A 13,085-nucleotide genomic window follows, 5' to 3' on the forward strand; every position below is an offset into this window, starting at 1 on the left:
GATGTACTAGATACCTTTACGAAGTTTTTTCAGCGGACAGGCATGGCATTGATAAATTCAAGTCAGGTTCACCTGACGAATGTCGCCCTCATAGATTGGCTGCTGGTAGTGTCGGGCGGGCTTATTCAGCCCATTAGCAGAGACAGTCACCTCACGCCAAGGGTCACACACACCTAGGAAATCGATGTCGCTATCGGGGCGCCAATGAAACCTAATCTGATTGGTTCCAGACCCTATACTACAGTGAATGTGTAAGTGTGAGATGGTCAAACCCAATCGTCAAAACACACCCAGCACATAATTTAAAAGCACGTTGATAGGTGCCACTGCCATGATGATACGAGTTGGCACAGCGAAGAGACCTTGACGAGAATTGATGGTGAGCATCGAGCTACAGACCTACACACCTTGGGACTGGAAATGTTGGCTAACGTGCCAATTAGGACGATGGTTTAACAGTGAAGGAAGCCAAGCTTACCAGGAAATGCAATTGAATGCATAGGCCGGCAGACCTAACGAGGCCCATTTCAAGTAAATACCAGCAAGCCGCGCAACCTCCGGTTCTTGCCTCAGTAAAAGCAGGATAGGCTCCGCATTAAACCATATAACAAACATAGGCTGATAAGCCGATGATTCAGCGAAAAACATGTTTGATGGGATTCGACGACTTACTATAAGTGTAACAGCCATGACAACCGCTTTTAATAACGAATGTTAAGTAGCGAGCATCAAAAAAACAATCATACTCACTCATGTGCTGCGTCCACAGTCCAACAAGGTGCGGTTGATCAGAAGTCCAAGCCCCGGGAAGCATTGTGTCTAAGGTTGAAACAAGACCATGAATAATGCTCAGACCGGTGACATTAGCAGTCATGAACCCAATAGTTGCGGCAGCAAGAGCAATGGTTGAAATATGGCCGATGGAGATCACAAATGACAATATCATGCTGTGCTCAAAAACATGTGTGCTGACAAAAAGGTTTGGGTCAGTTGACAGTACATTTGGTGTACGAGCTCACCCAAAGACAGGCAAGGTGTATTTCAACAAGATCCAAAATTCTTCTTAGTACATTTGAGTGGTACTAGGTTCGTGTCCATCACTAGGAAAGTCCACATTCTCCCGGATAAGCGGGATCAATGGCGTCAGGAGGGGTGTGTTGTGCAACTAAGAACATATATCAGTCAAAGCATTGAATAATAGATGGCGATCACATACATTAGCATATCGCAGTGCATCGTCAAAGGATCCTGGAGGTATTCGGGGAGCACCTTTTATCTTTGAGACTGGTGTAGCATCAACCTGAGGGAACCATTGTCAGCGTCATTGGAATGAAATGTATCTTAGCTTACAATATCTGAAAGGTCAGCTTCTTTGAGAACAGCAAAATCATCAGGTCATAAAGCCCATCTGCCTTGACTTCATATTGAGTCTCCTGGGATGTACCATAGCTCAGACTGACTTGTGTGACACGGAATACCATGCAAGGTAGATACAGTCTACAGTTTGCGAAATGAGCAGTGCTCGTGTTATCAAGCCGGTTGTAATGTTCCAAAGCCAAATTCACAACCATGGGATTTTCTCGCAGGGAAGAGATAGTTGTCTGAATCTGATCTTCGGACAAAGATGGAAGAGCACGTGGAGGAGTGGCGTAAGAAGTGATATAGGCTGGAAGACAGTTGTTGAACTCGGAAGGTTGTCCGACCCAGTCGAGGATCATGATGTCTCTCGACCGAGCCACAATTTCCTGCAAGAGTCGCCTGAGCGCATTCTGCTTCTTCTTGCTGTAGATTACAGGTAGGTGGACACCGAAGATCCCAAATAATGAGTATGCGATGTCTTCTTGCAGTGTGATGACGTGAGATGACGCCCATTGAAGTCTCTGTCAAGCCTGGACAGAAGGAGATCAGAGCCCGTGCATCTATTCCAGTCACATCCTGCAACTCCTTCATGATTGCAGGGGACTCTTTGTGGTTGGAAGAGTGATTGTCCAGATATAATGACCAATCATTCTGATAGAATAATACAACTTTTGGAGCGACAAACTCTTGAAAGGCCCACCCTCGCTGGTTCCAGACAGGGATAAAGGAGGCACATCGGATAGGTATACAATGGTGAGCACTGAATGGTGATACCAGACGAACATGGAGTTGACCGATTCTTGAAGCTCGGTGTTGCTCCTCTTGTCGATGTAGCATGTGTGCTGGTGGGTCAATATCGAGACTATGCAGAGCAGGGGATACGAGAGTGGTGGACTTACTCAGAGAAGAAATAAAAAACTGTTACGTATTCATGAGGATGTAGCAAATGCGGCACAAGCTTGTTCTTCACCTTTGTGAAAGTTGCACCTGTCATATTATCGTCATGTGCCTCTTCGCTGTCTCTGCAAGCTGACAGGCACACCTATAGTGGAAGTTTTAGCTACGTGAATGCTAAAAATACGTATTAACTTACAACACGACCTTGATTCTCTTCTTCAGTCATGACACAAGTACCGTTGCATCTGGCATTTGGGTACATTGAGATGGGTGACATCACAGTCCGATGTGGGGACGTGAGCCAGTGAGACTGAGAAACAAAGCTAGTATTGACTGAGACTGGTAGTCTTGAAGGTGCAGTCTGCACAGATCCATCAACTTCATTGGCACAAGGTGGTGTGCTCGAGAGAAAGACCTTCAGTATTCTCAAGGCGTGATTGTGAACTAGAGTCTGCGTCAGATGACACAAAGCACTGTAACATCGAACTTACGATGCAACACGACACAATTTACAAGCCCTATCAATGCAATGTTGAAAATGGGAGGCTGCAAGGTAGAGAAGGTACATACCAATGGCGGACTGCGAAGACATAACCAAGACATTGGTTCTCAGCCGCGGTATGCTTACCAGGAGGGAAATATGATATTTCTTTGACAACCATGACCATTTCTCAACGAGTGGTGCTCGACTTGCATCCATGTCGCTTTGCTGGCTGGAGGTTGCAATGGGTTTAACAGGGGACAGTGATGCAAAGCAACAGTTAGAATGCTTGAGGTCTATGTGGATTGTTAGTCGGTAGACATGGCAGGGAGAGTAGAGTAATCACTGAGGATAGTTCCGGAATGACAGCAATCGAACACAGCCTATGAAAGACCAATATTAAATACTTGACTCTGATGAATATACAGAAGTACTCACAAACAATTGACAACCCTTTGCTTTCAACACTGGTTCCACCAGATGCTGCTTCAGGACCTAACATAATATTCAGTGCCACAGTTGGCTATATGATCCTTAAACTTACATTGTCAATGATCTTGCCACCCTTATATTCATAGATAGCTGGAGAAACATTAGTTGGGCAAAATCACTGGGAAGATGGACATCACCTTGATCTTGACCATTATCTTCACTATTATGTTGGCAAATAGTCTGTCCGCCGTGACCCAAGTCTGACGAGATAGGATGAAGGGTGACTCTAACCAATATAGCTATGAGTGAAGACCAACAGTAGAATGCCAGCCTGTCGTGCTCTCCAACATCTTCAATGAGCCATTCGATCCTCTTGAGCTAGGTACAAAGTAAGGATGAATAAGAAGTATTGAAGCTGATTCAGTTCAAGCTCACAATATTAACTTCAGAAGGCCAGAATGATTTGTGCAATTCGCGGTTGTCCACCAACATCACAATATCATCTTCAGTGTAGCCATACTGGTCTGTAAGAGTGTTACTGATTGTGGGGATCCACACATAATGAAAAAAACATTACAATTTGACATCGACCTCTGAGGGTAGATGACGTCCATATTGAGATGCGCAGTACCCAAGGAACCAGGTTTGCAATGTTGACAAAGTCCGTCAACCCCATCAGAGCCAAGAACACGACCCAGAATGTTATAGGATAGTTCCCCCCCAAGCCGGTCAAGTAGAGCTTGACTGTAACGTGATATCAGCAAGGTACCAAGGATGTACGGAGGAAGGAACCAACAAGCTGGCCAGGAGACATGGCCCACTGCAATTTCCTCAGACATCACCAACTTGCCATCGGACTTGGCCTTCGGTTCTTCTGGAGTGTCTACAACCTGGGCATCTTCAGCGAGGACTTCCTGTTCTTTAGCCATTTCCGCTGCAAGCTTGTCGTCCTTTGCAATGGCCTCCGATATCGATACATGGCTGACAATCCGTCCATTGGAACCCATAGACACGACTGAAGTGCACTATAGAACTCGCCATAGCGACATTATGTGTCTGCACTGCCTTAGAAAAGAGGTAGTCAAATTGAACCTACTGCACGTACCACAAGGATAATTGTTCGATCTTGGACAAGATCTCCTGCAAAACACTTATCTACAATCCACTTGGACGTATGGACATCCAGAGCGGCCAAACCCTGTTTGTGTCTACTCACTAATAGTTCAGAATAGAGATAGAATGACCAACATCATCAAGTAACAGTGTGTTCACCGAAGAATAGATAGCTCTTGCAAGGGTAATTCATGCCTAGCAGGTATCCTTGAAAATCGGAATAGCGCTGTTAATGAGGCTCAACCATCGACAACTTTATGAAGGATAATGAAAAACTTACTTCATTCAATAAAATACTCGCCACAATCTGCGCATTTCAAAATGACACCGCAACTTGAAGACGTCCCATGGCCTGCGTTGAGCCTGAAAGGTGCCCAGTAATGTCCAGAAACTTACCGCAGTTGCTTGCAATCCTCCTCCCAATGATGCAGAGGCCTCAGACCGGGTGCAGGTTATGGTGATGCTGCATGAATAAGAGTGTGATCGCTGTGATCGGCCAAAAGGTGTCATCCATTTGTCACCATCTATATAAACCAAATAGTGGCCATGATTATATATCACGAGTGCATTGAAACTTGAGGATATACTAAAGATATCACCTGGGTAGTCGTATGATCATGTTCTTTGCAATCAAGAGCCCATGAAAGCTCAAGTTGAAGAATCTCTGCATTGCAGTTCTCCCAATCAAGTGGTGCCCCTTTGGACCTGCCACTTTAAGAGTGGCAGTTCTGGGTGGTCAAGAGGTAACTGAAGAAAGTGCAAATCTTTCTCCACTGATCTAGCAAGCAAAATAAAATGGTCAATCATGACTTGGAGATGGTAGATAAATTATAAAAGCTCACAAAGCGGTCACCACCATGACAGTCGATCAGTATGATAGCACAACAAAGAATTTACAAATCCAACCATGAATAATAAGGATGGGTTTCATGCTAAGAGTAGAAAGCCTGAGTAGCCGTCACTATGCCAGCAGATGACTCAAGTCAGCTTGCACAAAGGAAGAAGACAAACAATAGTAAACAAAAAATTGCACCACCCTACTATTGAATTAGAATCCCTGACAAGTTATAATAAACATATAATATTGAACATACCTGGCTCGCCGCGTGTTCCACTCGATAGGTGCCCTCTACAGTGAGAAAAACAAAGAGTAGGTTCACAATAGATTTGATTATATACTGGTAAATCGACTATACAAAAATCAAACATTAGTAAGTATTACTCTGGTTTGCGTTGTATATATCTATCAATCTATCACGAGTGCGCAGCTTGTACTGCTGCCATCGCGTCGATAATTCTGGGTTGGGTAGAATGAACTCTCAAATATACTTCTGTAGCAATGCATGCTTAGGTTTGAAAGTAGTTACCCCAAAATCAATGGTCACTGCAAACCGCCCACCCACTAGCTCCATTAGAATGCACTCCACGGCCACTGTAGCTGTGCAATACAAGCTGTCAAGTTCTGTGATGAAAGGCACGTAACCAAGTTTCAGAATCGCGTTCAGAAGAACAGTTTCTATCACGGGATGTTCGAATGCAAACAATTTGTCGCGTTGGAGGTCAGATGAATTCCTGAATATGTATTTTAAGGGGAATGAAGGGTCGTCAATGAGGTCCTTTATCTCATCGATCTGATACTGTGGTTCGGACTCTTCAGACCAGATTGAGGGGTGCAGTTTGTATCCAAATTGAACAATGGCATGGGCGGCTTTTTTGCAGGCTGATATGATATCTGCCAATGGCAGCACAGTGAAGGTTCTATAGAACGCAGGTAGGTTTTCTGTAGCCCATCCGTTCCCATGCTCTGGTGGAAGCATCAGACACTGTCAATCTTAAGGTAGGTAGTACTGCGGCTTACTTTTATCATGTACCTCTGCTGTTGAAGCCAGTGCTCGAAGAGCTGCCTCCTTTCTTTCTTGCTCGCTCAAGAAGGGACAATCTACGAGTGCGGATCGAATGAGCGTTACACGTGCCTCTTCGAAAATTCTTTGGTGGATTCGGATCTTGTCGCTGTACTGTAAAGGTGCGAGGGCAGATGTTCGTGGGAGCACCATAGGCAGGGCAGCACCCGAAGAGCCCTGATAAGTCATGAGTAATTGACGATTTGTAAATTATGATTGCTCACCTTAGCGCTAGTGAGGCCCCTCAGCTTTGGTCGGGCGTGCGGGTACGGCCAAAATTTAATAGCCATTGGTTTTGCCGGCAGTTGGCGACTCTGTGATCCAGACAGATCAGGAATGGGAGGCGAGGCCTCCCTGACAGCAAATGTATCTCCAAGAGGTAGTGGCTCGTTGAGATGTAGCAGCGGCTCTCCGATTTGAAGAGGCTGAATATCCTCTGCCTCTGGCGTCAAAGTAGATATCCCGTCAACAGACACGATGGGAGGAGGATACAAATGTGGTGGCTCGGAGTCTGCATAAGACATAGTAGAAGGGTAATAAACCGGTGAAGGTTCAACAATACAGCGAGGCACGAACAAAGGTCCTGACTGTATCTATAAATGTTGTAAGGTCGTGCGTTGCCTAGTCTGCTATACTTGAGATGACAAGTGTGTTCGACCCTAAAGGGGAAGCGAGTGCAGCAAGGATCTAGAGGTATGCGCTGAAAGCGCTACTGGTTGGCCAATGCGAAGCGCGAGAAAGTGCAGGTGCGCGCAAGGCGCGGGAATGCGCGCGTGTATGGCGCGAAGCGTGGGAAAGCGTGCGCGTGTATACAGATACGAGAGAGAGTAAGAGTGAGTTTGCTTAAGTGATGATATGATGTAAGACAAGAGAAGAGAGATGCGAGGTGTAAACAAATAGATTTCTACTATGTTCTGCTAGGTAAATAGTGGGTAGTAACCAGTGAGTCCCTCCCTAATAGTATGTACTGCTGGCACTTATATATGGCGCCTAAGCGCTGTCATGCAGAGCCGAAGCGCTACCGAGTAAGGTATGTAAGGATATATGTAAGTAAGGGTCCATGATAAAAATAAAGATGGAACGATATGCAAATGTGAGAAATGGAAATATACGCACTAGGGAACTTGGTGGACAGTGGATGGATGCTTCCGGATGGCTGGCGCTATAAGGCGCTAAAGCGCAAGAAAGGTACGCGCGCATGGCGCGCGTTGCGCGGGAAAGCTGCGCCTCATATAGAGATAGCTGCGGGTAGCACACAGAGTGATGCTACAAGTTCGTGCCATGTACTCCCCAGTGAAAACTGCCATATTGCACAATGAGAGGCATGAGTCTCTACACCGGATGATACCCTGTGTGTGCATTACTAACGGCGAGCTGAAACAGGTCATGGAGGAGTGACATTTGCACATTCACGAAGTCGTCACGGTAGTAGAAGTCTGAGTCGTGGTGGGAAAATGAGACAGCCTGATCAGCTGGGGGATAGGTGGAATCCCTGTTTAGATGATTCACAAGCAGGAGCCAACATTTTGTCTGTGACAACTTTAGGATTGAAAGGCCATACACCGGTTTTTCGGAATGCAGATCTAATTGTTTCTGGTGTGAGTGCATGAACATGGGCAGCACCATAGATCACAAGGAAGTTGCTCTTTGTCACTTTCTCTCCGTTCTTGCGCTCCCATTTGTCACGTTCTTCTGACCAATACTGTTTAAGGACACTGAACACTGCAACATCCAGGCCCTGATAGATGTGGGTACTGTGTGCAGGATAGCAGAGGATGTGAATTCGGTGCTGTCGAGCATACTCCAGGAATGCACGAGTGTAGTGAGAATTATGCCCATCAACAAGAAGTAGGCGAGTATGACCATTAGCTTTGTTGCGTGTCTGCTCATCAAATTGCTTGATCCAGAGTGCACCAATCTCGCCGTCAGTCCAGCCCTTCTTCAAATAACCAATACTATGAGGAACAATGTTATATAAGGTACGAGACAACACATGAGTTGGACTCACGATGCTTTGAGTGGATTGTTTTCGTTCCACTTTGATTGATATGCTTTTCCTTTGAAGATCACTGCTGGTGCAATTGTACTCCCATCTGCGCAGATTGTGACCAAAACAGTAATGTTTTCACGATTTCCATTTCACTGCTGATATTGAACCTGTGTTCCAGCTCCACCAAGTGCTCATTCTTGTGAGCTCCCTCCTCCTGGTTGAATTCCAGTCTCGTCAACACCCCAAATACACTCTGGTGCCATAGGTTTGTCGTCATCTCCACTCTCCAGGACATCCTTCAACATTTCGAACCATGCCTTGTTAGTTGTTGGGTTCACAGCACGGCCACGAGCACCATCAAGTGAATGTGCTCGGTAAGCTCGTAGATGGTCAGAGTGCTTCTTGACGAAACACTGAGTCCAGTTTTTTCCCACTCCAGACTCCAGGAATGAATCTCCAAGTCGAGCTTGACATACTTCATCAACATGCTCCTTGAGCCACTTGTGGCTAAGGGGAAAGCCTCGTCTAGCCATTTCCACAACATATTTGAGAACTTTGTCTGTTTCTGCAAGTGTGAGCCAACTTTTCGTCGAGCTATTGAATTCACTAAGCCGAACTCCTCCCTTGGCAAGATTGGCCAAAGTATTATGATTTAAACTGATAACTCATCCCGTCTCCTTGAGGTACTCCTTCTGAACATTTATGCACACTTTCCGAAGGCCTTGTTTCTTCTCTGAGCTCGGTTTTGCAAGTTCAGCTTGGTACTTAGCCACAGCATGAGCCATGACTTTGTCTTTCTCCTCACGTGTGACCTGTGCCTTCTTCGTCAATGATTTTGGCCTCCCAACCATGTTGGAAGACTATATGTGTGATTTGAAGGTATATTGAATACTGGCAGTGAAAAGGAGATGTCGAGCGAGACTGAGTCAAACTGAGGACACCTCGTGTCCATGCTTAGTCTGGCTAACAAAATTGGACCATCACTCGTGGATCACAACGTGTTGCACCAATGAAACTTTAACTAAAATCATCTCCACTACTTCTAATTGTTTGCAGATAAATTGGAAGGGGTGAAACTATATGCAATGGTGAGGTTTTGATGCTCGAGAAATTCAAACATATTGCTCCAGAGTGATATTTTGCAGATTCTGATGATTTTCTAAATTTGAGTACTGTATTTTTTGGTACTATTAAATAGCAGGATATATTCTGAACATGATGATACAAGATTTACAAGGAGTTGATGAGGAACTCGTCGAGGAAATTGAATTGTACAATAGAGCGGTCCTGTACAAAGGACTGTGGGATCACTGTACCTCTTGGCGGTCCATGGATGGTGACTTCGACTACCAACAATTTTGGCGGACCATCGTTGACTTTTTCGAAAGGGCCCCTGGTCGAGAAGCGCAGCGCAGGGTGGCGAAACTTCTCAAATGGTGGACTAGGTGCGTAATTTTCCCTCCAAACCAAGCCTTACTAGAATTTCATTTTTAGAAAAGTTTTTGGGAGGAATCGCCGAGGCGGACTTAGCGACACAATGAAGGCCAATATGTCTGTCAATGCTCTCGCAAGGCAGAGAGCACAACGTGATGACACTGTGTTTGATTCACCCTAGATATTACTATGTTCCATATTAGATCTGCTGTTTGCTAATCAATGCGATAATTTAATGATGTTGATAAATTTAATGTTGTGTGCAACTGAATAATTAGAGTGATCTCTGGGGCACAACTCATTGAAGCTCTGTTCTAGACTCGCCTACCTGTGTTTCCGATGTGGAATTTAATACCCTAATGAACAATACATGAGAAGGTAGAATAGAGATACCCCTTTACCGAATAGTAACAGCGGCTTTGCATTGGGGGGCTGAATCACCGAGGTCCCAAATCCACGCGTAAAGATTTTCTCCTAAAGCGCGAAAAGAAATGCAGAACACTGATGCAAGGCAGAATATATAACATTGCTCCAAAATACACGCATAAAGGCATCCTCTTGAAGCGCGAAAAGACGCGCAGGGCGATGATGCATGGCGAAATATACATAAGGTTCGTCTACCCTGCAGATCTGGCTACCTGTCTTTAATGGGCTGGATCCAAAAAATATAGCACGATCATGAAGATATCTGTATTTCTATTCTTCATGTCAATCTTAGAATAGAAAGCATAGACTGTGAGATGAGCGCAATTGAAAGAAATATTTAATTCAAACTCCCACCGATGAATTCTTGAAAGTCGACATTTAACAAATCATCCTTGGAAATCTAGAGCAGATAACGTCAAAATTCAAAGTAGTACTTACGTTTGCTTTCACTCACTCAGTAAACACATCGTTGGTTTTCATAAGTACGATGCATCTGCTAGTCATCAGATAAAAGTAGAATGTCGTGTACGAACTCAAAGCAAGACTTATGTTGGTTCTCACGCACTTGATAGACATGTTCCGCTGTTCTGAGCAAATCTAACTTCTCAGGACACAGTCGCAAGCAGTATACTATTGTTAGCCATTAGCTACACAAAGAAGGTCGCCTTGAGACTAGAGGCATGATACAAATTGGTTGTCGGCCACTTGTTGGGCTGCCACGAAAAGGTACTGTAGAGATACGACACTAGGTTCGTCACGTGCAGCCCGTGACGATGTCACGCTTAGTCTTACAGGTTCGAATGTCCAGGTGACCTGTGACCTTACCCAAATAGATTCGCCTGCGGATCGTAGTGCTTCGCCGCTCGCAACGCCGTTTGCAACCATCTGACATGCTGCTTCGTGATTCAAGCAACTTGCTTCAGTCTGTCATGGATTCGCCTCGCATAGCGCTGACTGGTAACGAGTGGAATTGGAGATTCGCGAGCCTCGCAAGTCGAGAGGCATTGCAATATTTACGTGATGTTCAGAAGAATGATCCAGCTGGATGGACGAGGATTGCTACTGCTCAGTACAAGACTGTCAGCGTTGACCAGGCAACAAACTCCGAGTCAGAGAACGAGGCCACTGATACTACCGGAGCCGAATCCCCCTTCGACGATGCTAGCGAGCATGACCTCGATGCCAGTGACGTGCCAATGGATGCACTCCTTGATCATATGGCTTCCGGGGGTGAACACGTCCGTTCTGACTGCCGTATCGATGCAGATGGCGGACTTCTGTGTTCAAACCACTCCGAAGTCTATGATGTGGGTGACATTACTGCCAAAGATGTGGAGAGTGGCTCGAATAGTGTTCCGAAGGTTGATTACGGGCGTGGAAAGCGTAGACGCATCGCAAATTCGATGTATGATGATTTCTGGTCCCATTAGCGCATAACCTATGTTTTTTTTCCCATATGTCACAAATTAGCTTCGTCCCACCAAAAATTCATGTGACAGTCACACCAAATAGATTCGATTCGTTAAGGGCTGTGACCTGTGACGAACCTAGTGTCGTATCTCTACAGTATAGCTTATTCACACGCATTTCAAATTGATACATTGCTGACAAACATTCCAAACGTCATATTTGATGCGTTCAAAGTCGAAGCATGAAGGAATTTTTTGTGGTCATGTGCTCGGATGAATATCTCGTAGTTGAGAGGATATGAGCATTCGTGTTTACATTTGAATTTGGTATCAAAGTGGTGTTGAAATCAATTTTGATTCATGTAGATCAACCGGTAGCTGTTGTTCCACCTTCCCTTCAAAGTCGAAGCCATAAAGTATTTTTTTGTGGTCACGCGCTCGGATGAATATCTCGCAGTTGAGAGGATATGAGCATTCGTGTTTACATTTGAATTTGGTATCAAAGTGGTGTTAAAATCAATTTTGATTCATGTAGATCAACCAGTAGCTGTTGTTCCACCTTCCCTTTGACTTTCAGTTTGAGCGATGATGCGACCTCTTCCTGATCTTGAAGTTTTATAGTGAAATCATGTAAAACTCCTTTCCTATATAAGAGCAAATATGATAATGTGATGCTCGATAACAGAATTATGTTGATTGTTCTGATCATGTACTATATATTGCGATATATCGCCTTCTACTTTCCTCACCGATTCACTGATGTCACGGTGGTGAGTCAAAGTCAACAATGCGAATAAAGTAGGGCGAGAGTCGTTCAGAGAAAATGAGTCCTGTGAGCCGAGATCGAGACAGTTATGGTGTTGTGTCCGTGTTTGAAGGCGCCCGAGCTGAGCCATGCAGTAGAGCGTTTAGTAAGAACGCATGTTGGTGCATGTACTTTTTGAATTCATCGAAAGACCACTGACCTGCTACCTGAATGAGATCTGGTGTCATTCCCGTAATAGCGAGTGCTATGGCGCCTCCAGCTCTCACAGGATGACCTGACGTTGCCGTTCCGCGATGTTCATGTAACCGTCGGAGGAACGTATGAACTTGGCACCCGTCAACCACAGAGCGGGACGGAAGACAAACGCAGTGTCTCGGTAGGTAAAATATCGTCACAGCAGTGGCAATGGATCAAGTGCAATCACGGAATTTGACACGATGAGGATGGTCGTGTGAGTCCCCAAGCTGTCGTCAGTGGCTAGTGTTCGTTGCCTTATCAAGCAAGTTATTGACAACCACCATGCAGCATGATGCTGAAGTTGAATTTTTGAATGGCCTCGAGCTCGCTTTGGAACCTACGTGGCACCTTATCAAGCAGATGATGGCAGTACCGTGTAAGTCATAGTGCTGTAAGTTAGTCTTCCGCTATGTCTTCTGGGGCTAAGCTGTTCTCTAAAGACTCGGAGTCATTTGCATGGTTGATCTGTTGAAGCTACGGTGACCAATAGATATCTAGATATTTGCAGACGCTAAGCGTGACGATGTGGAACCAAGTCCGAATTCGGCGAACCCGGCTTTGACAAATCCACTTCAAATTTTCGACTGTATACATTACTAGGCGCCATCGCCGGCGATGACCTTGCTTTCGTTTGTAATTG

At 45.1% G+C, this 13,085-nt stretch overlaps 4 protein-coding genes across 4 annotated transcripts; 1 reads left to right on the forward strand and 3 right to left on the reverse strand.

Annotated features, from left to right (window-relative positions):
• Window positions 1–173: 173 nt before the first annotated feature.
• F5147DRAFT_579425 (uncharacterized protein) lies at window positions 174–648 on the reverse strand (the record flags this gene model as incomplete). The annotated part of the gene is made up of 3 exons (XM_041431485.1): window positions 174–233; window positions 289–391; window positions 479–648. The coding sequence occupies 3 exons, from the start codon at window positions 646–648 to the stop codon at window positions 174–176; spliced, it is 333 nt and encodes a 110-aa protein (XP_041291194.1).
• Window positions 649–5,601: 4,953 nt separating this feature from the next.
• Window positions 5,602–6,707, reverse strand: F5147DRAFT_775204 (uncharacterized protein; the record flags this gene model as incomplete). The annotated part of the gene is made up of 3 exons (XM_041441682.1): window positions 5,602–6,086; window positions 6,141–6,360; window positions 6,408–6,707. The coding sequence occupies 3 exons, from the start codon at window positions 6,705–6,707 to the stop codon at window positions 5,602–5,604; spliced, it is 1,005 nt and encodes a 334-aa protein (XP_041291195.1).
• A 2,795-nt stretch (window positions 6,708–9,502) lies between these two features.
• F5147DRAFT_775206 (uncharacterized protein) lies at window positions 9,503–9,788 on the forward strand (the record flags this gene model as incomplete). The annotated part of the gene is made up of 2 exons (XM_041441683.1): window positions 9,503–9,618; window positions 9,668–9,788. 2 exons carry the CDS (start codon window positions 9,503–9,505, stop codon window positions 9,786–9,788), a joined length of 237 nt encoding a protein of 78 aa, XP_041291196.1.
• A 2,554-nt stretch (window positions 9,789–12,342) lies between these two features.
• On the reverse strand, window positions 12,343–12,525 carry F5147DRAFT_548552 (uncharacterized protein; the record flags this gene model as incomplete). The annotated part of the gene is made up of 1 exon (XM_041430365.1): window positions 12,343–12,525. A coding segment is annotated over one exon (183 nt), but the record flags the coding sequence as incomplete, so codon positions are not given.
• Between the last annotated feature and the right edge of the window lie 560 nt (window positions 12,526–13,085).

This window comes from Suillus discolor (genome assembly GCF_016758755.1).
Source record: "Suillus discolor strain FC423 chromosome Unknown F5147scaffold_38, whole genome shotgun sequence".
Classification (NCBI taxonomy): Eukaryota; Fungi; Basidiomycota; class Agaricomycetes; order Boletales; family Suillaceae; genus Suillus; species Suillus discolor.